Genomic DNA, 27,427 nt, shown 5'->3' with positions numbered 1-27,427 from the left:
GCACAGGTAACATACTTGCACAGGTAACACACTTACACAGGTAACACACCTGCACAGGTAACACACTTACACAGGTAACACACTTACACAGGTAACACACCTGCACAGGTAACACACCTGCACAGGTAACACACCTGCACAGGTAACATACTTGCACAGGTAACACACCTGCACAGGTAACACACTTGCACAGGTAACACACTTACACAGGTAACACACCTGCACAGGTAACACACTTACACAGGTAACACACCTGCACAGGTAACACACTTACACAGGTAACACACTTACACAGGTAACACACCTGCACAGGTAACACACTTACACAGGTAACACACCTGCACAGGTAACACACTTACACAGGTAACACACTTACACAGGTAACACACTTACACAGGTAACACACCTGCACAGGTAACACACCTGCACAGGTAACACACCTGCACAGGTAACATACTTGCACAGGTAACACACTTACACAGGTAACACACCTACACAGGTAACACACCTACACAGGTAACACACTTGCACAGGTAACACACTTACACAGGTAACACACCTGCACAGGTAACACACCTGCACAGGTAACACACTTGCACAGGTAACACACCTGCACAGGTAACACACTTGCACAGGTAACACACTTACACAGGTAACACACCTGCACAGGTAACACACTTACACAGGTAACACACCTGCACAGGTAACACACTTACACAGGTAACACACCTGCACAGGTAACACACCTGCACAGGTAACACACTTACACAGGTAACACACCTGCACAGGTAACACACCTGCACAGGTAACACACCTGCACAGGTAACACACCTACACAGGTAACACACTTACACAGGTAACACACCTGCACAGGTAACACACCTGCACAGGTAACATACTTGCACAGGTAACACACCTGCACAGGTAACACACCTGCACAGGTAACACACCTGCACAGGTAACACACTTACACAGGTAACACACCTGCACAGGTAACACACCTGCACAGGTAACACACCTGCACAGGTAACATACTTGCACAGGTAACACACCTGCACAGGTAACACACTTGCACAGGTAACACACTTGCACAGGTAACACACTTACACAGGTAACACACCTGCACAGGTAACACACCTGCACAGGTAACACACCTGCACAGGTAACACACTTACACAGGGAACACACTTCCACAGGTAACACACCTGCACAGGTAACACACTTACACAGGTAACACACCTGCACAGGTAACACACCTGCACAGGTAACACACCTGCACAGGTAACACACCTACACAGGTAACACACTTACACAGGTAACACACCTGGAACATGGGTTTTAACTGAAGACTTGGGGTGCAAACTCTCTGACACACTTGTTTGTTTGTGGGGCGGTCCTCAGATGGTGCTGTCATCCAGGTGTGAGACAGATGCTGCAAGGGGGTGGAGTCATGGTCAGATTCCCCAGAGAGTCGAACAGGTTGATTGATTTGCCTGAAGATTACAGCGTCCTGATCAACCAGGCATCCAGCTTCACGTCAGTACACACACACACACACACACACACACAGACACACGCACGCACACACACACACACACACACACAGACACACACACACACACACACAGACACACACACACACACACGCACACACACACCCACACACACACACAGACACAGACACACACACACACACACACACCCACACACACACACACACACACACACACACACAGACACACACACGCACTGTGGTGTATTTGCCTTGTTTTTACCTGTTCCCAACATGAAAACGTCTCTCTCTGATGTTGATGACACATGCACACAGTGTGTTGCTCACCTGCTGTGGCTGTGTTACCTGTGCAGGTGTCCACGCTCAGGTGGGGATAAGTCTCGTGCGCCCACGCTGTGCCTGGTCTGCGGCGCCATGCTGTGCTCTCAGAGTTACTGCTGTCAGACTGAGGTAGACGGAGATGATGTGGGAGCCTGCACCGCCCACACCTTCACCTGTGGAGCAGGTGTTGGCCTCTTCCTCAGGTAGGTCACCTGTAAAGCAGCTCTAAGAAATGTATTTATTTTATTTTGAATGCATCATGTGCAGCAACACCGAGCCACACACCTGTCAGCTGTTTTAATCAAAGCGTGTCACCTTTACACACTACTGAGCGGGTCTGGACTATTGGAATATTCACCCAGAAACCCCCCCCCACAGCCTGCAGGTGCAGTGTCAGCCCTCCTCTGGTAAAAGACAACCTGAGGGTGACCTGAGGGTGACCTGAGGGTGACCTGAGGGTGACCTGAGGGTTACCTGAGGGTGACCTGAGGGTGACCTGAGGGTGACCTGAGGGTAAGCTGAGGGTGACCTGAGGGTGACCTGAGGGTGACCTGAGGGTGACCTGAGGGTAAGCTGAGGGTGACCTGAGGGTGACCTGAGGGTAAGCTGAGGGTGACCTGAGGGTGACCTGAGGGTGACCTGAGGGTGACCTGAGGGTGACCTGAGGGTAAGCTGAGGGTGACCTGAGGGTGACCTGAGGGTGACCTGAGGGTCACCTGAGGGTGACCTGAGGATAGTGAAGGTCACTGATGAACACACCAGTTTGATGAGTTTGTGTCAGCAGCTGAACCCAAAAACTGTCAGTAAGATGAAGCCATGACGGGAAATCTGGGACAATTTGAATTTCTGTTTCCGCTGCACCTGTTTTCATTTACGCAGGTACAAAAACTGAACTTTGGTGTCTCTGTTTTCTGAAGCTCTGATATTTTCTGAAGTGTAGCAAAGAGAAATCTGTGATGTTCTGATATTGCAGAAGTCGACCTGCAGAGTCCAGCTTTAGGTTCCCATTGTTCTGTTTTGTTACAGCTGCAGATTTCAGTTTGTTTTATTAATCTTCACACACCTGGACTTAAACGCTCAGGTACTTTATATTTGAATCCATGTAATGTTGGTTTCGATCAGATCAGTGTAAAAGTCTTGTTTCGTTCTGACTGGCTGCTGAAATCCTCACGGTTAGCTAATGATGGGATGCTAAAGGCTAATGTTGACCACGTTTCTGTGTGTGTGTGCAGGGTCCGAGAGAGTCAGGTGTTGTTCGTCGCAGGTAAAACAAAGGGCTGTTTCTATCCTCCGCCATACCTGGACGACTATGGCGAGACCGACCAAGGCCTCAAGTACGTGTTTGTGTTCATTGTTGTCTGATTGTTATGTTACCGTAGTAACACAGTCAGTGTACTTTTAAACTGTTTGTGGACATAAACAGGAAGCTGTTTGTTTGTCAGATGTTCCCTGTGTTGTTGGCTTCTTTCTGTACATATTTCTTTATTTGTGAGCGTTTGGTTTGCTGGAAGAAATCTTTCTGTGCACGTTTTGCATCTGCCTACCTGTGAGTCGCTTTGGATAAAAGCGTCTGCTAAATGCATAAAGATAAGAAAAAATACCGGACTTCCCCTTTAAGGGGAAAACCTCCTTGAACAGTCTGGTTGGGATTGGGTCTAACATACAAGTTGATGGTTTAGAAGAGACTATTGCTGCTGTTAGCTCAGAGAGATCAACTGGGCAGAAGCTGTCTAAATACAAATCAGGTTCTAAAGATACTTCTAAAGCTGCTCTACTTGATGATGCATCAGTGATAATAATGGGAAGGATTCCATCAATCTTCTCTCTGATAGAAACAATTTAAAGGAATACATGGCTCAACAGAGCTCGGACTCTTTGTCAGCCTGGCAACAGCGCTGAAAAGAAACCTGGGATTATTCTTATTCTCTTCTATCAATAATGAGTAATAAGCAGTTCTAGCTTTACGAAGGGCTTTCTTATACGTTATTAAACTATCTTTCCAGACTAATTGAGACTCTTCTAAATTAGAGGAACGCCACAGTCTCTCCAGCTTTCTTCAGTCTGCTTTAAAGCAGCTGTGAATTATACCAAGGAGCCAACCTCTTCTGACTGATTACCTTCCTTTTCAGAGGGGCAACATTGTCCAGTGTTGGACGCATTGAAGCTATAGTGCTGTCAACAAGAGAGTCAAGTTCTACTGGAGTAAAGTTTGGGACATGCGGCTAAACATGTCATCACTGGTCAGATTTGGCAGGGGTCCAGAGAAAACTACGGTGTCCGACATTGTTTTGGCAAATTTTAGTGACCTCCGATTGGCGTAACCGGGTGTCATTACCGCCGACGTGAATAACTATTTTACCGTATTTCCGCTTCTCCTTAGCCAGCAGTTTTAAATAGGATTCTAAGTCGCCCGCTCTGGCCCCTGGAATGCATTTGACTGGTCGCTGGTGTCTCTAATGCCACGTTTCTGACTATAGAGCTGCCAATTACCAGGGTTTTGTCCTCAGCAGGTGTGTCGCTGAGTGGGGAAAATCTATTAGAAACGTGGACAGGTTGATGGTGAACCACGGGCTTGACTTTAGGACTATGACTCCTCTTCCTGACAGTCACCCAGCCACTCTTAAGTCCCGGCTGCTCGGGATCTGCTCGGGGACGACTAACAGAGCTATCTACGCTAGGTGGCTCCGCACTGACTAAAGGGGCCTGGCTCGCTATCGGGTGGTTTTCAACAGTGCAGAGCCGAGCTTCCAATTCAGATAACCTTGCCTCCAAAACTACAAAAAGACTACATTTGTTCCATGTACCATTACCACTAAAGGAGGCAGAGGAGTAACTAAACATCTGACACACGGAGCAGGTGAAAGCAGGAGATAGAGGAAGAGAACTGGTAGCCATGCTAAGCTAGAGAACCAGACACACCGCTAAAAACTGAAAAATAAAGACTAAAGATCTTTAAGAGTGAGCGTTAGAATATAACAAGTATGGGATAGAGTTAACTATGCAAGATGTGTAAATTATAGGGAGAAATAAGGTGATTATTAGAAGTTCAAGAGGAGCGAGAAGTTCCACAGAACACAAACAAGGTAACAGGAAGTGAGGGTTAGGGTTTTTTTTTTTTTTTATTGACTTGTTTGTTTACAGGCGTGGAAACCCCCTCCACCTGTTCGTTTATTGACTTGTTTGTTTGTTTACAGGCGTGGAAACCCCCTCCACCTGTTCGTTTATTGACTTGTTTGTTTGTTTACAGGCGTGGAAACCCCCTCCACCTGTTTGTTTATTGACTTGTTTGTTTGTTTACAGGCGTGGAAACCCCCTCCACCTGTTTGTTTATTGACTTGTTTGTTTGTTTACAGGCGTGGAAACCCCCTCCACCTGTTTGTTTATTGAGTTGTTTGTTTACAGGCGTGGAAACCCCCTCCACCTGTTTGTTTATTGACTCGTTTGTTTGTTTACAGGCGTGGAAACCCCCTCCACCTGTTTGTTTATTGAGTTGTTTGTTTACAGGCGTGGAAACCCCCTCCACCTGTTTGTTTATTGACTTGTTTGTTTGTTTACAGGCGTGGAAACCCCCTCCACCTGTTCGTTTATTGACTTGTTTGTTTGTTTACAGGCGTGGAAACCCCCTCCACCTGTTTGTTTATTGACTTGTTTGTTTGTTTACAGGCGTGGAAACCCCCTCCACCTGTTTGTTTATTGACTTGTTTGTTTGTTTACAGGCGTGGAAACCCCCTCCACCTGTTTGTTTATTGACTTGTTTGTTTGTTTACAGGCGTGGAAACCCCCTCCACCTGTTTGTTTATTGACTTGTTTGTTTGTTTACAGGCGTGGAAACCCCCTCCGCCTGTTTGTTTATTGACTTGTTTGTTTGTTTACAGGCGTGGAAACCCCCTCCACCTGTTTGTTTATTGACTTGTTTGTTTGTTTACAGGCGTGGAAACCCCCTCCGCCTGTTTGTTTATTGACTTGTTTGTTTGTTTACAGGCGTGGAAACCCCCTCCACCTGTTTGTTTATTGACTTGTTTGTTTGTTTACAGGCGTGGAAACCCCCTCCACCTGTTTGTTTATTGAGTTGTTTGTTTACAGGCGTGGAAACCCCCTCCACCTGTTTGTTTATTGACTCGTTTGTTTGTTTACAGGCGTGGAAACCCCCTCCACCTGTTTGTTTATTGACTTGTTTGTTTGTTTACAGGCGTGGAAACCCCCTCCACCTGTTTGTTTATTGAGTTGTTTGTTTGTTTACAGGCGTGGAAACCCCCTCCATCTGTGTTTGGAGCGTTACAGGAAAATCGAGCGTTTGTGGCGGCAGCACGGCATCGCTGAGGTCATCGGCCATGCTCAGGAGGCCAATCAGACGCTGGTCGCCATCGACTGGCAGCACCTGTGATGTTGGACCTGACCTGGACACCAACTGATTGGCTCAGCCTACACCCCGCCTCCTTTCATAAAAACCCTCCATTTAACAAATCGGCTCCTTTCAGCTGCCTATGGAGCACAAATCAGCTTTCAGGGATTATTTTCTTCAGCCTAACCCACCAATAAGAGGCAATATCAGTGACATCATCTGAGTTTACAGGACTTTTAGTTTAAACGGAGCTCTGCAGAGCAAAGCCCCGCCCCCTGATGCTGTCACACATGCTGCCTGGGATAAAAACCAACCGGCGTCCTGCCTTCTGATTAGCTATGACTTGCAAATGGATGGTAATGCATTTTTACATGTAAATGCTCCCATGATGCATTTCACCAAACAGCCAACGCAGGGTTTCACTGTCACTGCGTCTCCATGGCAACTGAAGTGTTGGACAGTAATCTGCTTACGCTGTCAGTTCTGCAGGGATTCATTCAGTCACATGATATCATCTTCAGCTGTTTCTGTTGGAGTCTGATCATCTTTAAAATTATTTATTTTGATCTATTAACTGCTCTATTAACTTTCAGAAGCTGGCTTATCGAATCGATTGATGGCAGCTGATGGTTTTTCTGTGGCAACAGAGCTAAAGCACCATGTGAAATGAAAACGGATCAATAGACTGACCGTGTGTCTCATTTAAGGGCCGAGCTTTAGCAGAGTAGTAATCAGGAAAACTTTTCTGAGCTGCGTATTGATTAGAAAGAGTTTTAGTTGAATTATTTTTAATGTTTTATTTAAAGAGGTGATTGGTGGTGTGCTGTGATGTCACTTCCTGTTTGAGTGTTTTGAGTTTGGAACAAATTGCAGATTTTCTTTCAATAAGAGAAAACGTGATTTTCCCGTTTTCAGTTTAGTTTTTTTTTTTTTTTTCTAACTGGGAGTCCGCTGGTCGTCTTGGCGGCCTGTCGCCTCACATTGGTCACATGACTGTTAATATGTGAATTCTTGTAAAAATTAGTAACTGTACAATATTGTAAAAGAACAAGAAAATGAATAAAAATGGACTTTAAAGGATTTTGTTTCCCTGTTTATCGTCCTGAAATTATTCTTCACCTCTGCTAAATTGGATTGAGCAGGTATAGAAATGGACGGATTGATGGACTGTTTCTTTGAAGTGCCTTGAGATGACATTTGTTGTAATTTGGCGCTTTATAAAAACTGAATTTAATCGAATAGATGTTTGGTCCGAATGCACAGCAGCACGTTTGGAGGAAACCAAACACAGCAGATCAGCACAAACACCTCATACCAGCTGCCAAGCACGGTGGTGGAGGGCTGATGATCAGGGGTTCACTTAGTTTTACTCACTGCTGCTGAAGCTGCTGGATCAGGGGTTCACTTAGTTTCACTCACTGCTGCTGAAGCTGCTGGATCAGGGGTTCACTTAGTTTCTCACTCACTGCTGCTGAAGCTGCTGGATCAGGGGTTCACTTAGTTTCTCACTCACTGCTGCTGAAGCTGCTGGGTCAGGGGTTCACTTAGTTTCTCACTCACTGCTGCTGAAGCTGCTGGGTCAGGGGTTCACTTAGTTTCTCACTCACTGCTGCTGAAGCTGCTGGATCAGGGGTTCACTTAGTTTTACACTCACTGCTGCTGAAGCTGCTGGATCAGGGTTCACTTAGTTTCACTCACTGCTGCTGAAGCTGCTGGATCAGGGGTTCACTTAGTTTTACACTCACTGCTGCTGAAGCTGCCGGATCAGGGGTTCACTTAGTTTCACTCTCACTGCTGCTGAAGCTGCTGGATCAGGGGTTCACTTAGTTTTACTCACTGCAGCTCACTGCTGCTGAAGCTGCTGGATCAGGGGTTCACTTAGTTTTACACTCACTGCTGCTGAAGCTGCTGGATCAGGGTTCACTTAGTTTTACTCACTGCAGCTCACTGCTGCTGAATCTGTTGGATCAGGGGTTCACTTAGTTTCACTCTCACTGCTGCTGAAGCTGCTGCCGGATCAGGGGTTCACTTAGTTTTACACTCACTGCTGCTGTTGATCTGAGGCGGGGGGTGAGGGTTATGGCCCCTTTCTCTCCATCGATCAGACCTGACCTCTGACTCTGTCTGTTACTGAAACTCAGACACAAAGCACCCTGATGGCATAAAGAGGAGCTAAAACACCCCCGAAGCCCCGTTTCTATTGGGCGTGGCTAAAATCCGGTCACCATGACGACCCAAAGTTGTATCGGTCCTTTCGCTTCACGCATGCTCCTGATGTTGAATCTGGAATCGATTGCTCTTCCTCGGGTTCCCAGATGTTGCAGTTCAATATTTTAACTTTGGAAGACATTCAGCTACATAATTTCAATCCATAAATATTCAATAACTTTTTAGTGACACAGTTTTACTTCCATATTTAAGTCTTTTATTATTTATAGATTAGAAAATCAATTCTGTTTCTGTTTTTTGGAATATAATTGATTCATTGATTCAGTCAGAACTGATGGAGGGAAGTCAAAAAGTCACAGGAGTGCTTCCTGATGTCTGTACGAGTTTCTTTTAATATGGAAAAAATAGTTTCAGAATCTTAAAACATTTGAAAATGTCCTCTTTTTATTGAAAATAGGAAATTAAAAATGATAGATGCAACAAAGATCTTTGGAGAATGTGGAAATCTCTCAGAAATCTTGGAACATCAAGTAAAAACGTCAGGTTGACTGAAGCTTCATGATTGGACAGTCCGTTGCCATGGTAGCAGTAATGTCAGAAGAAGTTTGTTGTCTTTGTCTCTGCTGATTGGACAGATGGGAGCATCAGTCCGAGGCTCACCTGAGCAGAGGTAAGATGCAGAGAGTGTGTGACCACTCCGAGGAGGAAGCTGCTGCTTAACTCCAAACCAATTATCAGTAAACAGCGGGATTAGGCAGCAGATAATCTGCTGCTAAAGGGATCAAAGCTGCAGGATGACGTGTCGCAGCTCCTCACATTTACACCTCCGTGCACCTGTAGGAAGGTCTCACACACCAAGCTGGTCAAACAGGTTATCTGAGCCTTTCCAGCAAGATGGACCTGCTGCTGCGCGTCATGGGTTTGAAACCAGGAGCTGTGGCCTGTTTCTGGGTCGAATCAGAACTCTGAAAGTCAGCTTTTCACGGTGCTCATACAGGAGACTGGTTCTGATCCGTGAATGACTGTTGGTTTCAGTGGCAGCGTCCTGAGACGACACAATGCCATTCATGCCGGTGAAGTTCAACCTGCAGAAGCGGGTGAAGTTGGCTCAGGGTCTGTGGATGCTTTACTGGCTCTCCGTCATCGTGGGAATCGCCATATTCAGCCTCGGCATCTTCTTCAAGATTGAGCTGCGTAAGAGGAGTGAGATCATGGACAACAACGAGAGCCATTTGGTGCCCAACCTGCTGATCTTGGTGGGCGTGTTGGCCTGTGGGATCAACGCTTTTGGAGGGAAAATGTGTCACGACTCTCTGGACCCGCTGAAGTTCGCCAAGCTGAAGCCGGCCCTGAAGCCCTACATGCTGCTGTGCTGCGGCTTCAACATGCTGCTGCTGCTGCTGGTGCTGCTCTGCTTCCTCATGCAGTTTTCTGTGTACCTGACGCTGGCCGAGGGCCTGAAGAACGCCATCAAGTTCTACAAGGACACAGACACGCCAGGACGCTGCTTCATGAAGAGGACTCTGGACATGACGCAGATCGAGTTCCGCTGCTGCGGCAACAACAACTTCAGGGATTGGTTCGAGGTTCAGTGGATCAGCAACCGCTACCTGGACATGAGCAACGACATCGTCAAAGAGTGAGTACAGCCTCGGCTCTTATTGGCCGGCCCTCAGAGGTATTGATAGATCAGACCTACATATCCCTCATGTCCCCAAACTGAGTTTTTTAAAATTTTAATTACAAAGTTGAGCAGAGAGAGGCCTGTCATCAAAGATGATTCTGCTAGATCTTAATTTGTCTCATTGATCGAAAGTCTTCATTAGACTGAAAACTTCTCAAGTCCTCCTTTCATTTAATCTCTCTGAGGTCTGAGAGAGGCGGGATTTAACTCTGCAGCTTCTCAGCTGAAACCTCCAGAGCTCAGAGTCACTTTGGTCAGAGGCTCAGAGGATCAATTAGGAATTAAAGAGGTAAAAGTTACCAGCAGGAGCTCCATGTCCCAGCTTCTCCTCTCTAAGAGGATCTGGCTGATATGTTCAGCTCGCTGGATCTTTCATCCACAAACATGATGAGGTCAGACTAAAGCTGAGCAGGCAGAGTTGATGCTGAATAACCAATAAGATACATTTCTACAAAACTATGATGTCACACATACAAGCAGATGTAAAATCTGACCAATAACGTTCCATGTTCTGTTGCTGGTTAATTGACTCTCTGACAGCGGGTTTCTCTTCTCTTAAGCACATTATTTCCCAGGAAATTAACTTTGCAGCCTGAAGGGGGCGCCATGTGAACTTCTGATGAAGAGGGATCAGCTGATTAAAAGATGTCTTTCAGGGTTCAATCTCCTGCTTTCCTCCAAAGTCAACAGTAACCAGCCAGTGAAGCGGTTTGGTTTATTAAAATCTGTGTATAACACATGGACAGCACCTGACCTCAGTTCACCTCAGTTTTCAGACGCATTTAAGGACTTTTTTCAAATAAAACTCACCTGGTAACAACCCATTGACCTGTTGGATGTGCTGCCATGTAGTGTGACATTTTGATCTTCCACTGGAGGGACCCCTCCATACACAACCCCCCCAGGTGTTCAGGTGTTCTGATGTTCAGGTGTTCAGGTGTTCTGATGTTCTGATGTTCAGGTGTTCTGATGTTCTGGTGTTCAGGTGTTCTGATGTTCTGATGTTCAGGTGTTCTGATGTTCAGGTGTTCAGGTGTTCTGATGTTCTGATGTTCAGGTGTTCAGGTGTTCTGATGTTCTGATGTTCAGGTGTTCTGATGTTCAGGTGTTCAGGTGTTCAGGTGTTCTGATGTTCTGATGTTCAGGTGTTCTGATGTTCAGGTGTTCAGGTGTTCTGATGTTCTGATGTTCAGGTGTTCAGGTGTTCTGATGTTCTGATGTTCAGGTGTTCTGATGTTCAGGTGTTCAGGTGTTCTGATGTTCAGGTGTTCTGATGTTCTGATGTTCAGGTGTTCAGGTGTTCAGGTGTTCTGATGTTCTGATGTTCAGGTGTTCTGATGTTCTGATGTTCAGGTGTTCAGGTGTTCAGGTGTTCTGATGTTCTGATGTTCAGGTGTTCAGGTGTTCAGGTGTTCTGATGTTCTGATGTTCAGGTGTTCTGATGTTCTGATGTTCAGGTGTTCAGGTGTTCAGGTGTTCTGATGTTCTGATGTTCAGGTGTTCTGATGTTCAGGTGTTCAGGTGTTCTGATGTTCTGATGTTCAGGTGTTCAGGTGTTCTGATGTTCAGGTGTTCTGATGTTCTGATGTTCAGGTGTTCTGATGTTCTGATGTTCTGATGTTCAGGTGTTCTGATGTTCTGATGTTCAGGTGTTCAGGTGTTCTGATGTTCTGATGTTCAGGTGTTCAGGTGTTCTGATGTTCAGGTGTTCTGATGTTCTGATGTTCAGGTGTTCTGATGTTCAGGTGTTCAGGTGTTCTGATGTTCAGGTGTTCAGGTGTTCTGATGTTCAGGTGTTCTGATGTTCTGATGTTCTGATGTTCAGGTGTTCAGGTGTTCAGGTGTTCTGATGTTCAGGTGTTCAGGTGTTCTGATGTTCAGGTGTTCTGATGTTCTGATGTTCAGGTGTTCAGGTGTTCTGATGTTCTGATGTTCAGGTGTTCTGATGTTCTGATGTTCAGGTGTTCTGATGTTCTGATGTTCAGGTGTTCAGGTGTTCAGGTGTTCTGATGTTCTGATGTTCAGGTGTTCAGGTGTTCTGATGTTCAGGTGTTCTGATGTTCTGATGTTCAGGTGTTCTGATGTTCTGATGTTCTGATGTTCAGGTGTTCTGATGTTCTGATGTTCAGGTGTTCAGGTGTTCTGATGTTCAGGTGTTCTGATGTTCTGATGTTCAGGTGTTCTGATGTTCAGGTGTTCTGATGTTCTGATGTTCAGGTGTTCTGATGTTCAGGTGTTCTGATGTTCAGGTGTTCAGGTGTTCTGATGTTCAGGTGTTCAGGTGTTCAGGTGTTCTGATGTTCAGGTGTTCTGATGTTCTGATGTTCAGGTGTTCAGGTGTTCTGATGTTCAGGTGTTCTGATGTTCTGATGTTCTGATGTTCAGGTGTTCTGATGTTCTGATGTTCAGGTGTTCTGATGTTCAGGTGTTCAGGTGTTCTGATGTTCAGGTGTTCAGGTGTTCTGATGTTCAGGTGTTCTGATGTTCAGGTGTTCAGGTGTTCTGATGTTCAGGTGTTCAGGTGTTCAGGTGTTCTGATGTTCAGGTGTTCTGATGTTCTGCTGTTCAGGTGTTCAGGTGTTCTGATGTTCTGCTGTTCAGGTGTTCTGATGTTCAGATGTTCAGATGTTCAGGTGTTCTGATGTTCAGGTGTTCAGGTGTTCAGGTGTTCTGGTGTTCTGATGTTCAGGTGTTCAGGTGTTCTGATGTTCTGCTGTTCAGGTGTTCAGATGTTCAGATGTTCAGGTGTTCAGGTGTTCTGATGTTCAGGTGTTCAGGTGTTCTGGTGTTCTGATGTTCTGATGTTCAGGTGTTCAGGTGTTCAGGTGTTCTGATGTTCAGGTGTTCTGATGTTCTGATGTTCAGGTGTTCTGATGTTCAGGTGTTCAGGTGTTCTGCTGTTCAGGTGTTCTGATGTTCAGGTGTTCAGGTGTTCTGATGTTCTGATGTTCTGATGTTCAGGTGTTCTGATGTTCTGATGTTCAGGTGTTCTGATGTTCAGGTGTTCTGCTGTTCAGGTGTTCTGATGTTCAGGTGTTCAGGTGTTCTGATGTTCAGGTGTTCTGATGTTCAGGTGTTCTGATGTTCTGCTGTTCAGGTGTTCTGATTTTCAGGTGTTCAGGTGTTCTGATGTTCTGATGTTCTGATGTTCAGGTGTTCTGATGTTCTGATGTTCAGGTGTTCTGATGTTCAGGTGTTCTGCTGTTCAGGTGTTCTGATGTTCAGGTGTTCAGGTGTTCTGATGTTCAGGTGTTCTGATGTTCAGGTGTTCTGATGTTCTGATGTTCAGGTGTTCTGATGTTCTGATGTTCAGGTGTTCTGATGTTCAGGTGTTCAGGTGTTCTGATGTTCAGGTGTTCTGATGTTCAGGTGTTCTGATGTTCTGATGTTCTGCTGTTCAGGTGTTCTGATGTTCAGGTGTTCTGATGTTCTGATGTTCTGCTGTTCAGGTGTTCTGATGTTCAGGTGTTCTGATGTTCTGATGTTCAGGTGTTCAGGTGTTCTGATGTTCTGATGTTCAGGTGTTCAGGTGTTCTGATTTTCAGGTGTTCTGATGTTCAGGTGTTCTGATGTTCTGATGTTCTGATTTTCAGGTGTTCTGCTGTTCAGGTGTTCAGGTGTTCTGATGTTCAGGTGTTCAGGTGTTCTGATGTTCAGGTGTTCTGATGTTCTGATGTTCTGCTGTTCAGGTGTTCTGATGTTCAGGTGTTCAGGTGTTCTGATGTTCAGGTGTTCAGGTGTTCTGATGTTCAGGTGTTCAGGTGTTCAGGTGTTCTGATGTTCAGGTGTTCTTCTGTTCAGGTGTTCAGGTGTTCTGATGTTCAGGTGTTCAGGTGTTCTGCTGTTCAGGTGTTCAGGTGTTCTGCTGTTCAGGTGTTCTGATGTTCAGGTGTTCAGGTGTTCTGATGTTCTGATGTTCAGGTGTTCAGGTGTTCTGATGTTCAGGTGTTCAGGTGTTCTGATGTTCAGGTGTTCAGGTGTTCTGCTGTTCAGGTGTTCTGATGTTCAGGTGTTCTGATGTTCAGGTGTTCTGCTGTTCAGGTGTTCTGATGTTCAGGTGTTCTGATGTTCAGGTGTTCTGATGTTCAGGTGTTCTGATGTTCTGATGTTCAGGTGTTCTGATGTTCAGGTGTTCTGATGTTCTGATGTTCTGCTGTTCAGGTGTTCTGATGTTCAGGTGTTCTGATGTTCAGGTGTTCAGGTGTTCTGCTGTTCAGGTGTTCAGGTGTTCTGCTGTTCAGGTGTTCTGATGTTCAGGTGTTCAGGTGTTCTGATGTTCTGATGTTCAGGTGTTCAGGTGTTCTGATGTTCAGGTGTTCAGGTGTTCTGATGTTCAGGTGTTCAGGTGTTCTGATGTTCTGATGTTCAGGTGTTCAGGTGTTCAGGTGTTCTGATGTTCAGGTGTTCAGGTGTTCAGGTGTTCTGATGTTCTGATGTTCAGGTGTTCTGCTGTTCAGGTGTTCTGATGTTCAGGTGTTCAGGTGTTCTGATGTTCTGATGTTCAGGTGTTCAGGTGTTCTGATGTTCTGATGTTCAGGTGTTCAGGTGTTCAGGTGTTCAGGTGTTCTGATGTTCTGATGTTCAGGTGTTCTGATGTTCAGGTGTTCAGGTGTTCAGGTGTTCTGCTGTTCTGATGTTCAGGTGTTCTGATGTTCTGATGTTCAGGTGTTCTGATGTTCAGGTGTTCTGATGTTCAGGTGTTCAGGTGTTCAGGTGTTCTGATGTTCAGGTGTTCTGATGTTCAGGTGTTCTGATGTTCTGATGTTCAGGTGTTCTGATGTTCAGGTGTTCTGATGTTCTGATGTTCTGCTGTTCAGGTGTTCTGATGTTCAGGTGTTCTGATGTTCAGGTGTTCAGGTGTTCTGCTGTTCAGGTGTTCAGGTGTTCTGCTGTTCAGGTGTTCTGATGTTCAGGTGTTCAGGTGTTCTGATGTTCTGATGTTCAGGTGTTCAGGTGTTCTGATGTTCAGGTGTTCAGGTGTTCTGATGTTCAGGTGTTCAGGTGTTCTGATGTTCTGATGTTCAGGTGTTCAGGTGTTCAGGTGTTCTGATGTTCAGGTGTTCAGGTGTTCAGGTGTTCTGATGTTCTGATGTTCAGGTGTTCTGCTGTTCAGGTGTTCTGATGTTCAGGTGTTCAGGTGTTCTGATGTTCTGATGTTCAGGTGTTCAGGTGTTCTGATGTTCTGATGTTCAGGTGTTCAGGTGTTCAGGTGTTCAGGTGTTCTGATGTTCTGATGTTCAGGTGTTCTGATGTTCAGGTGTTCAGGTGTTCAGGTGTTCTGCTGTTCTGATGTTCAGGTGTTCTGATGTTCTGATGTTCAGGTGTTCTGATGTTCAGGTGTTCTGATGTTCTGATGTTCAGGTGTTCTGATGTTCAGGTGTTCTGCTGTTCAGGTGTTCTGATGTTCAGGTGTTCAGGTGTTCTGCTGTTCAGGTGTTCTGATGTTCAGGTGTTCAGGTGTTCTGATGTTCTGATGTTCAGGTGTTCAGGTGTTCTGATGTTCTGATGTTCTGATGTTCTGATGTTCAGGTGTTCTGATGTTCAGGTGTTCAGGTGTTCAGGTGTTCAGGTGTTCAGGTGTTCTGATGTTCTGATGTTCTGATGTTCAGGTGTTCTGATATTCAGGTGTTCTGATGTTCAGGTGTTCAGGTGTTCTGATGTTCAGGTGTTCTGCTGTTCTGATATTCAGGTGTTCTGATGTTCAGGTGTTCTGATGTTCAGGTGTTCTGATGTTCTGATGTTCAGGTGTTCAGGTGTTCTGATGTTCTGATGTTCTGATGTTCTGATGTTCAGGTGGTCTGATATTCAGGTGTTCTGATGTTCAGGTGTTCTGCTGTTCTGATGTTCAGGTGTTCAGGTGTTCAGGTGTTCTGATGTTCAGGTGTTCTGATATTCAGGTGTTCTGATGTTCAGGTGTTCAGGTGTTCAGGTGTTCAGGTGTTCTGATATTCAGGTGTTCTGATGTTCAGGTGTTCTGCTGTTCTGATGTTCAGGTGTTCTGATGTTCAGGTGTTCAGGTGTTCTGATGTTCAGGTGTTCTGATGTTCAGGTGTTCTGCTGTTCAGGTGTTCTGCTGTTCAGTGATCTGGTTTCTCTGTAGAAGACTTTGAGTCTGTTTGTGGTCTATTAACAGAGGGGCCTGAAGATTTTGTGGGTCCAGAGGGTCCAGAGGGGCCCCTGGAGCCTATCAGAGTGTCTGACCTCAGAATGTCTTTGTCCTGCAGTCGGGTGCTCAGTAATGTGGAGGGGAAATACCTGATGGACAGTGTTCCGTTCAGCTGCTGTAATCCCGGGTCCCCGCGGCCCTGCATCCAGCACCACCTGACCAATAACTCCGCCCACTATGACTACGACCATCGTATCGAGCAGCTCAACATCTGGAACCGGGGTTGCCGTGAGGCCGTCTTCTCCTACTACAGCAGCATCATGAACAGCATCGGAGCACTCATCATCTTCACCATCGTCCTCGAGGTAAGAACTCCTTAAACTGGACTGTTAAAGGCTCCGGTGATCTGATTGGTGGTCTGACCGGTGGTCTGACTGGTGGTCTGACTGGTGGTCTGACCGGTGGTCTGACCGGTGGTCTGACCGGTGATCTGACCGGTGATCTGATTGGTGGTCTGATTGGTGGTCTGACCGGTGATCTGACCGGTGATCTGATTGGTGGTCTGATTGGTGGTCTGACCGGTGATCTGATTGGTGGTCTGATTGGTGGTCTGATTGGTGGTCTGATTGGTGGTCTGACTGCTGGTCTGACTGGTGATCTGATTGGTGGTCTGACCGGTGGTCTGACTGGTGGTCTGACTGGTGGTCTGACTGGTGGTCTGACCGGTGGTCTGACCGGTGGTCTGACCGGTGATCTGACCGGTGATCTGATTGGTGGTCTGACCGGTGATCTGACCGGTGATCTGACTGGTGATCTGATTGGTGGTCTGATTGGTGGTCTGACCGGTGATCTGATTGGTGGTCTGATTGGTGGTCTGACTGCTGGTCTGACTGGTGATCTGATTGGTGGTCTGACCGGTGGTCTGATTGGTGGTCTGACCGGTGGTCTGACCGGTGATCTGACCGGTGATCTGATTGGTGGTCTGATTGGTGGTCTGACCGGTGATCTGACCGGTGATCTGATTGGTGGTCTGATTGGTGGTCTGACCGGTGATCTGACCGGTGATCTGATTGGTGGTCTGATTGGTGGTCTGACTGCTGGTCTGACTGGTGATCTGATTGGTGGTCTGACCGGTGGTCTGACCGGTGATCTGATTGGTGGTCTGATTGGTGGTCTGACTGGTGGTCTGACTGGTGGTCTGATTGGTGGTCTGATTGGTGGTCTGACTGGTGGTCTGACTGGTGGTCTGATTGGTGGTCTGACTGGTGGTCCGACTGGTGGTCTGACCGGTGATCTGATTGGTGGTCTGATTGGTGGTCTGACTGGTGGTCTGACTGGTGGTCTGACTGGTGGTCTGATTGGTGGTCTGACTGGTGGTCTGACTGGTGGTCTGATTGGTGGTCTGACTGGTGGTCCGACTGGTGGTCTGACTGGTGATCTGATTGGTGATCTGATTGGTGGTCTGACTGGTGGTCTGATTGGTGGTCTGACCGGTGATCTGATTGGTGGTCTGACCGGTGGTCTGACCGGTGATCTGACCGGTGATCTGATTGGTGGTCTGATTGGTGGTCTGACTGCTGGTCTGACTGGTGATCTGATTGGTGGTCTGACCGGTGGTCTGATTGGTGGTCTGACCGGTGGTCTGACCGGTGATCTGACCGGTGATCTGATTGGTGGTCTGATTGGTGGTCTGACCGGTGATCTGACCGGTGATCTGATTGGTGGTCTGATTGGTGGTCTGACTGCTGGTCTGACTGGTGATCTGATTGGTGGTCTGACTGGTGGTCTGACTGGTGGTCTGATTGGTGGTCTGACTGGTGGTCCGACTGGTGGTCTGACCGGTGATCTGATTGGTGGTCTGATTGGTGGTCTGACTGGTGGTCTGACTGGTGGTCTGATTGGTGGTCTGACTGGTGGTCTGATTGGTGGTCTGACTGGTGGTCTGACTGGTGGTCTGATTGGTGGTCCGACTGGTGGTCTGACTGGTGATCTGATTGGTGATCTGACCGGTGGTCTGACCGGTGGTCTGACCGGTGATCTGACCGGTGATCTGATTGGTGGTCTGACTGGTGGTCTGACTGGTGGTCTGACTGGTGGTCTGATTGGTGGTCTGACTGGTGGTCTGACTGGTGGTCTGATTGGTGGTCTGACTGGTGGTCTGACCGGTGGTCTGATTGGTGGTCTGATTGGTGGTCTGACTGGTGGTCTGACTGGTGGTCTGATTGGTGGTCTGACTGGTGGTCTGACTGGTGGTCTGACTGGTGGTCTGATTGGTGGTCTGATTGGTGGTCTGACTGGTGATCTGACTGGTGATCTGACTGGTGGTCTGACTGGTGATCTGATTGGTGATCTGACTGGTGGTCTGACTGGTGATCTGACTGGTGGTCTGATTGGTGATCTGACTGGTGGTCTGACTGGTGATCTGACTGGTGGTCTGATTGGTGGTCTGACTGGTGGTCTGATTGGTGGTCTGACTGGTGGTCTGACTGGTGGTCTGACTGGTGGTCTGATTGGTGATCTGACTGGTGGTCTGATTGGTGGTCTGACTGGTGGTCTGACTGGTGATCTGACTGGTGAGCCACAGCTTGTACCAGCGTCCCTGCACCAGAGACAGCTGCAGTGTTCAGCTGAATCCATTTTAAATAATGGCTCCCATCCTTTGTTCAGGAAATTGAAGCTTCTTCTTCCATCTTTGTTCCTGCTGCAGATTAATCTGTTTTATTTAGCTTGGAATTAGGTTTTAATCAAAGATTGTTGATCTGATGGTTTTATATCTATCCTGATCTGTGGAACCAGAGACCTTTAATCATTTTACAGTTTGGACCGTTTTATCATTATGTTTTAGCAGATTTTATGTTGCTGTGTGGATGTGAAACAGATCTACCTGCAGGAACAGACAAAGACACCTGATCCTGCTTCAGCCAATCAGCATCCGGCATGAGCCACTTAAAGGAACAGTCATACACTTTGTTCCGTTCATGTCAGGTCTGCTTGTACCTGTTGGGTGAATTTGAACATAAACACAGGTTAACCTGGCCCTGCGTTATGAATGGGACAGCTCCAGAATTCCTGGTCCTCCGTTTCTCAGTGTGTGCACCTGCCATGTTGAAGGTTTACTTCCTGTTTCTGTTTCACATTCACTGGAATGTGTCTGACCTTCCTCCTCCTCCTCCTCCTCCTCCTCCTCCTCCTTAATCTGCCAAGCGGTGGTCAGGCTCACCGAGGATCAGGAACTATTCTGGTGGGTTAATCTGCCGGCAACAGCAGGATGCATTCTGAGAAGAGCGTGATGAGGAAGGCCTCCTGAGAGGCAAAACGGATCTGTTATCTGGGTCAGAGCAACAGGTTTGACCTGAACAGCTTTAAACCGACTTCCTGAACTGACACACTCTGACACCGACCCGGCCCTGCATATGTTCTGATTGGGTTTCAGGCGCAGAGAGTCACAGCCCTGACCTACTTTTAGGAACCTGTTTTCTTCTTCATGAGCTCTGTGTTGGAGCCACATGCACGCCCCTGTGTGTTAGTTCATATTTGTGCATGAGGAGTGAATCATGATTCCAGGTCAGGTCAGCTGGTGCTGAGGTTCCACATCAGGTTTCACTTTGGTCCTGAAACCTTTGATAACTCCAGCTGACAGAACCAGGACCTGAAGTTTTTCTTAGGAATGAAAGAAAGATAATGTTTGAAGAAGTCGCTGTGGGCTGATGGGTCATTTTTCATCTCAGCCATGATGTCACATTTTCTGAACATGGCTGTGGAAATTCATCCCAGTCCAGAACTCTCACCTGGGAGTTTTTCTTCTTTTTGTCTAGATCTGTTGTCAGTGCTGAGATCAGTACCAGATGAGATCTATGTTTCCTTCACATGAGCGCTGCTCTCAATAAATGTGACACAGAGATCCTCGTCTGAACAAAGCACCCACTTTGACAGGGATACAGAAAACCATGATCCACCAGCAGCACCTTCATTATCGGAGCGTGAACTCCAGTGGGGGGGCTAACATACACATCATGAAAGCTGAAACTGATTACATCTCAACAACTAAAACACCACAAGTTAGAAGCTTTAGCATCAATGTTATTTTCCCTTTTACCACAACATTATTATCCACAGGAACAGCCTGATGGGACAGAACCAACAGGACTGCCCTACAGAACAACTTCTAAGTGTAAAAACTCCAGCTGCTTTACATCCAAACCTCCCAATCCAACAATAAGTGCCCACAGTAAAACATCTGGTGTTTACAGACACAGACGGGTACAATGGTCCAGGATACGTTTTTCTGTGAGGTAAACAGGATAATCACCATTCAGCTGAAGTCTGGATCAATAGATCAGCCAAGGCGTTCAGTCTGTCCTGTCCTATATCACCTCTCTGATGACTCAGGTTGATGGGTTCATTTCAGAAGAGCGACTCCTTGGTTACGCTTACTGTTAGCTTATCGTTTTTGTTGAGACCATGTAGCACAAGAGCTACGACCTGTTCAAAGTTTGTTCAACATTTATTTTCTCATCTTTATTTTTAAAGAAAGGGATACCAGCTGGTAAACTGATGTTTCTTTCCATGTGACAGTCGGCCGACGTGGCGGGGCTGAAGTACCTGAGCACGACTCTGGAGACGATGGCTGACCCGGAAAACCCAGAGTGTGAGAGCGAAGGCTGGCTGCTGGAGAAAGGCGTGAAGGAGACGTTTGCTGACATGATCGCCAAGCTGAAGATGCTGGGGAGGGCCAACCAGGTGGAGGAGGGTGCGGACGCACCTGAAGCCACGTCCTGAAAGCTCCACCCACTGCAAAGAACTGAGCCCCCCGCCCCCCGAAACCAGGGACAACAAGACACCACTGCTCATGCACACACACCATTTTGTAAATATGTTGTTGAGTTTATTTTCAAACCTCAGGAACAGACATCTGCAGCTGTAAAAAATATCAACTGCCCCCCCCAACCCTCACAGCTTTCTGAGGCTTCATCTGATCAGCTGACATCCATCGTCCAACATGTCTGACATATTTGTATGTCTATGTACAGGTGTGCACACCGACATCTTTAGTGTAGTAAAAATCTGCAGGTGAATCCTTTTCAGGTACATTTGGGTGTATTTACAGGTGTGCTCTCAGGTATAAACACACCAATAAACTGGTCTTGTTCTGTGTGGAAGTGGCACTGGTTCTGACCAAGAGCAGTGTAACAGTGTGTGTTTTTCATGCTGTGTAGCTTTTAAATTCCATCTGGTGATCTTTGTATGTTTTTGTCGTTGTTGTGCTGTTTGCTGTCAGTTGTTGTTGGTCAGAGCTTGTAGTCGCTCTGATGTGCACAGTAACACTTATAAAAAGATCATGACGGACACCAAACTGTCTGCTTGTCTTCTCTGAATCATCTTTAAGAGCCTCTGCCTTTAAAAGAAGTCTCTAGAACTCAGGTGACTGTATGGTGGTCCGCCGGTCGTTTACTGGCCCAATTTGTCAGGAAGTCCTCTGTCCATCAAAGCAAAGACCAAGCCTCCAATTAGAAGAGCCAAGCAGAACCACATGGAACTGCTCAGTGGATCTTTTTCTAGTGTGTGGGTCATCCCTGAACAGATAAACAGAGTTAATGAGATGAAAGAAGAGATTAACTTTGCTGATGTCAGGTGCGACTCAGGATGGCTGCCATGACGCAGAGACAAACCCTGGGTGTCCGGATGGGGTGGGTTGGACTCTTTACTGCAGATTCAGGACTTCTCTGTTCAGACAGGAAACCAGAGTCACTGCAGATCAGTCTCTTCAGAGGTTGGTGGTCTGTTCTTGTACTTTTGTGTTATCAGTACAATGCCACCGCTGATATTGGGCATCCACGGTCTGATGACCTGAGGCAGAAGAGAGGAAGTGACCATGGGGGAAGCAGATGAAGGGCCAGAGTTCAGAGCTAACGCCACAGATTAAAGTGGAGCTAAGTAGATTTTCTCTCTGATCCTTTAAACACATCACGCAACGCTCCAACTTTCACTGTGGAGTCAGGAAAACCCTGAACTCAGCAACTTTACCTGAAGAACAACAACAAGCAGCACAGTGACATCAGGATCAATTCTCAATTTTCACCTTCTTGAACTGCAAGAATTTTCAGTGTAATAAATAAATATTAAATGTCTGGTTTTTTTTATCAGTTTGAAAACTTCATAAATGCTTCACAGCATCTTTTTAAATTATTCATTCATCATTCAAAGTAAACACAAGAAACTTGTGCTACAGAAAAAGGACCTACGCTGTAGTATTGTAGTCACAGTGATACCTAGAAGGACAACCTACGGATTATGAAGGATGAGGACAGCAAAGAGGGGACAACAAGCAGCGTAACACCAGGCCAGAGACACCTGCTGAGAGAGAGAAACACAAGTTAATGACAGCAATGATGTCATCTGTACATGGAGGGAGGAGAGGTGCATCATGGGAGCTCCCCCAGCAGGCTGGGCCTATAGCAGCAGAACTATGGGATGTTTCAGGCTCACCTGAGCCATCCCTAACTATAAGCTTTATCAGAAAGGAAAGTTTCAGCCTGATCTTAAAGGTAGAGAGGGTGTCTGCTTCCTGAAGCCAAACTGGCAGCTGGTTCCACAGAGAGGGGCCTGATAACTGAAGGCTCTGCCTCCCATTCTGCTTTTAGGGGCCTGATAACTGAAGGCTCTGCCTCCCATTCTGCTTTTAGGGGCCTGATAACTGAAGGCTCTGCCTCCCATTCTGCTTTTAGGGGCCTGATAACTGAAGGCTCTGCCTCCCATTCTGCTTTTAGGGGCCTGATAACTGAAGGCTCTGCCTCCCATTCTGCTTTTAGGGGCCTGATAACTGAAGGCTCTGCCTCCCATTCTGCTTTTAGGGGCCTGATAACTGAAGGCTCTGCCTCCCATTCTGCTTTTAGGGGCCTGATAACTGAAGGCTCTGCCTCCCATTCTGCTTTTAGGGGTCTGATAACTGAAGGCTCTGCCTCCCATTCTGCTTTTAGGGGCCTGATAACTGAAGGCTCTGCCTCCCATTCTGCTTTTAGGGGCCTGATAACTGAAGGCTCTGCCTCCCATTCTACTTTTAGGGGCCTGATAACTGAAGGCTCTGCCTCCCATTCTGCTGTTAGGGGCCTGATAACTGAAGGCTCTGCCTCCCATTCTGCTTTTAGGGGCCTGATAACTGAAGGCTCTGCCTCCCATTCTGCTTTTAGGGGCCTGATAACTGAAGGCTCTGCCTCCCATTCTGCTGTTAGGGGCCTGATAACTGAAGGCTCTGCCTCCCATTCTGCTTTTAGGGGCCTGATAACTGAAGGCTCTGCCTCCCATTCTGCTTTTAGGGGCCTGATAACTGAAGGCTCTGCCTCCCATTCTGCTGTTAGGGGCCTGATAACTGAAGGCTCTGCCTCCCATTCTGCTGTTAGGAGCCTGATAACTGAAGGCTCTGCCTCCCGTTCTGCTTTTAGGGGCCTGATAACTGAAGGCTCTGCCTCCCATTCTGCTTTTAGGGGCCTGATAACTGAAGGCTCTGCCTCCCATTCTGCTTTTAGGGGCCTGATAACTGAAGGCTCTGCCTCCCATTCTGCTTTTAGGGGCCTGATAACTGAAGGCTCTGCCTCCCATTCTGCTTTTAGAAACTCTTAGGTACTTAGAAACCTTTCCATTCATTTTCAGAGTTCTCATCAGAACTCTAGCTGCAGCATTTTGGATCAGCTGGAGGTTTTTCAGAGAATTTGTGAGACAGCCCATTTAGTGTGTGAAAAGTAGTTGCTGTTTGTGGGGATTATTGTGATGTTGAAGGACCCAAATAAAGACAGATTACAAGAGGTCAGAGGTGAACTAAAACTCTTTAATTTTTAACAAACAAAAGGCAACACAGAACTGGAAATACAAGAAAAGTAAACTGGAGATTACAGAAAATCTAAATAATTACAAAATATGAAAAGACAAGACAAATCAGAACACAAAGGAAACCAGAACTGGAACAAGTTGTACTATTAGTGAGAATCTGACAAATTATGTGAAAGTACAGAGAGACTAACTACTATTGGGAGAATGACAGGGTGCAGCTGAGGATAATGAACACAGGTGAGACAGAGGAGCTGATGAACAGGTAAGAAGGAACTGAGGACAACAGAGAGGTGCAGCAGAAACAGGAGACAGGACTAACTGATCAAATTAAAATGACACAAAAACATGAGAGAAACTGAAGAATCATTCTAACCAGGTAGACAAACAAACTGAGCTAAAACAAAACTTGACTAAGACCAGGAACAGACCAACTGAGGAGGAATCTGTTAACAAAGACACGAATGTAGACTATGGAAGCACAAAACCCTAAAAACAACAAATGACTGAATCACAGACAAGAAAACTAGACAATGACAAACCCCAGAAAAACCAGAACTGAGAAAACTAACCAAAGTTTTAAAAATGGACTAAAACCACAAACCAGAACAGTCCAATCTTAAAGTAACAAATGCATGTGTGGCAGGTTCTCCCTTCCAACCGCTACGCTATGCTTCTTCATACCCCTTTTCAGACAATTTGCATTAATTAATGTCATATCTGAAGGTTTATATACAAATTTTGTTTCTATTATTAGTTTCTATTCATGTTCAAATTTATTTATGAATATGTAATGCGATGTTGAGCTCAAACTGGTGAATATGTATATGTTGTTTCGGATTTTTCTTCTTGTAACTATTGTTTACCAATCACTTTTTGTGGTAATTGTCTGAAATAAATTGATAAACTCAAAGGTTCAGGTGTGTCTGTGTCCCGGAGCCTGGTGGCAGCTGGGATAGGTGGGAGTATAAACCCCCTCCTTCCCCGGTTGGAGACCTATTAAGTGGTCGACTTGGGGCCGGCGCTGGTACAGCTGTGCCATAAACCTGTGGTTGAGCGCAGCGCTCTGCTATCCGCGTCCTGCTAACATGCTAACATGCTAACATGCTAACATGCTAACAACTTTCCCATTAACAAAGTTAATTCAGTGTGGAGTCTGGCGTCATCAGGCACCGGCGGACTGCCTTCTCCCCTCAGCCACACCAGAAGGCTGCTTTGTCTCTGTTCTGATTTAGGATTTATTTCTCTAGCTGTGTTATGCTTTTGTTTTTGTCGGTATTATTATTAATATTATGATTTTAATTTTGTTTTAGTCGCACTCCTTATGAGTTTGTTGTGTCTGGTTATTTCTTTTGGTTAATAGTTTTATTGCCTTATTTTGCCCGTTTTGCTTTATTTTGCTTCTTTTTTTCTTCATTAGTTTATTCAATTTAACAACAGGTTTAATTTGATTTAATAAGATGCGATAATCGTCGCCTCACAGCGAGAGGGTTCCAGGTTCGATTCCCGCCTGGGGCCTTTCTGTGTGGAGTTTGCATGTTCTCCCCGTGGGTTCTCTCCGGATCCCTGTGATGGACTGGCGATCTGTCCTGGGTGAACCCCACCTTTCGCCCGATGACTGCTGGGATAGGCTCCAACATGCAAGGTTCGGTGCTGCAGTGGTTTAGGTCCTACCTCACGGGAAGAACCTTATCTGTGATGATTGGCGACCTCTCCTCCTCATCAGCTCCTCTGTTTTCTGGAGTTCCACAGGGGTCCATTCTGGGCCCTGTTTTGTTCTCATTATATCTCCTGCCATTAGGTTAATTAATTATAATGCACAATGTCTCCTTTCATCTGTATGCAGATGATCTATAACTCTATCTGCCCATCGTGTCAAACTCTCCAGATGCCATGGAATCCATCCACAAATGTCTGAGTGACATTAAAATATGGCTATCACAAAATTTTCTCTCCCTAAATGAAAAAAAGACATTGTATTTTGTTCTGGGAGTAAAATTTGATTTTATAAATTTCACCCACAAATTAATGCAGTAGTGAAAGCAAGCTTCTTTCAGCTTTGCCTCCTTGCAAAAATTAAGCCGTTTCTGAGCCGCTGTGACCTGGAAACAGCCACCCATGCCTTTATTAGCTCAGACTTAGCCAAACATCTCTCCACCGCCTACAACTGGTACAAAATGCTGCTGCCAGGCTCCTAACTAATATCCGTAAACATGACCACATCACACCTGTACTTTACTCCCTCCACTGGCTACCTGTAAAATTTAGGATCCAGTTTAAAACCTTGTTATTTGCACCCCTCTACATAAAAAAACATTATAGCTCATCATATTATCATATAGCCTGTGTAGCCCTGCAGCGCGGACTGACTGAACATAGCAACAGTAACCAGGGGGCGAGGCTTATTGAAACAGTATGGGTCACAGTCAGGTCAAAGACAGTTTAGAAACTAATAAATAGAATATCTTTGGTCTGGTTGCAGAGCAGCACGTGATAACTGAGCTGACCTCTACAAAGTCTTGCAGGTCTTACTGGAAACAGCATTAGTCCACAGCTTTTTCGAGTGTTTTTCCCTTCACAGCATAAGCATGATGTTTTTGTAATTTTGTTTAGTATTTAAAGAGTAGAGGGATTTGTTTATCTGTAAAACTCATGTAAATCTTCTCTCTTTCAGCCTGAAGCAGAAGAAGCTGGGTGTTGCATGACGTCTGCAAGCTGCTATGAAGATGCTTTAGGCCTTCATTGCCAACTTACTAAAGGTTTTCCAATGGTTTGACGTTACTTGTCAGGCTGCCCTTCATCATATCATTGAATACGATCTCCCTTCCCCTCAGCACTATAAAGTGTTGATGAACATGTTCAAAGCATGTTTTAGTAGCTCTGTAGGTTCATAGTTCAAAATAAGAACTGATGTTATGAAATTCACTGGAAAGATGTTTGGGTTTTTTAGTGAAGCAAAAGGAGATAATATAAATTTACATCCAGTTGGCAATTTGATACTAAAACATTAAGGCAAGAAATCTGCTTAAAAATCTTTTTTATTTTATAGAAATGTTGCATTGTCTGTGGTCATTTGATGCTGTAGCTTGTGGTTTGTATTGTGCTACGCTAAGAGGTGTTTCTCCTCTCTCCTCTTCAGCCTGTGGAGTCCCCTGAACTGGACATTGATGATGTTCCGGTTGGCTTTGATCCAGTTCAACTGATGCCACATTCCTCTGCCATAACAGAGTTGCAATTCTCATTGAGGGTAATCTCGTGAATGGATACATTGGTTGTGATTCTTCTTGGACTGATTTATGCGCTGCGTTTACATTACCCAAAAGCCTTTTCCAATACTTTCGACTTCATCCAGAAAGTGTTGATGGGCCTGGAAAATGAAAAGTTGAGGCTTAATTTGACTCTTGCAAAGAACATTGATGCAGAACAATTCATAGGGATAGGCAATTGAAACATCTTAGTGTTATTGTTCAC

General features: G+C 46.0%; 2 protein-coding genes across 3 annotated transcripts in view; both read left to right on the top strand.

Moving 5' to 3' along the window:
* Nucleotides 1–7,256, top strand: part of ubr2 (ubiquitin protein ligase E3 component n-recognin 2) — a 41,874-nt gene extending 34,618 nt beyond the window's left edge. For both annotated transcript variants that reach the window (XM_072390442.1, XM_072390441.1), the window contains exons 43-46: nucleotides 1,402–1,536; nucleotides 1,867–2,037; nucleotides 3,067–3,168; nucleotides 6,077–7,256. In XM_072390442.1, the coding sequence (XP_072246543.1) occupies nucleotides 1,402–1,536; nucleotides 1,867–2,037; nucleotides 3,067–3,168; nucleotides 6,077–6,218 (550 nt within the window). In that variant the 3' untranslated portion in view covers nucleotides 6,219–7,256. The remainder of the gene's footprint in view (nucleotides 1–1,401; nucleotides 1,537–1,866; nucleotides 2,038–3,066; nucleotides 3,169–6,076) is intronic.
* Nucleotides 7,257–9,403: 2,147 nt separating this feature from the next.
* On the top strand, nucleotides 9,404–20,941 carry prph2b (peripherin 2b (retinal degeneration, slow)). Its single transcript, XM_072390314.1, has 3 exons — nucleotides 9,404–9,984; nucleotides 16,254–16,500; nucleotides 20,711–20,941. Exons 1-3 carry the CDS (start codon nucleotides 9,404–9,406, stop codon nucleotides 20,912–20,914), a joined length of 1,032 nt encoding a protein of 343 aa, XP_072246415.1. The 3' UTR covers nucleotides 20,915–20,941.
* The last annotated feature ends 6,486 nt before the right edge of the window (nucleotides 20,942–27,427 follow it).

Source organism: Leuresthes tenuis, unplaced genomic scaffold (assembly GCF_036924035.1).
Source record: "Leuresthes tenuis unplaced genomic scaffold, fLeuTen1.0.hap1 SCAF_8, whole genome shotgun sequence".
Classification (NCBI taxonomy): domain Eukaryota; kingdom Metazoa; phylum Chordata; class Actinopteri; order Atheriniformes; family Atherinopsidae; genus Leuresthes; species Leuresthes tenuis.
This window is presented reverse-complemented; position numbering and strand designations above follow the sequence as displayed.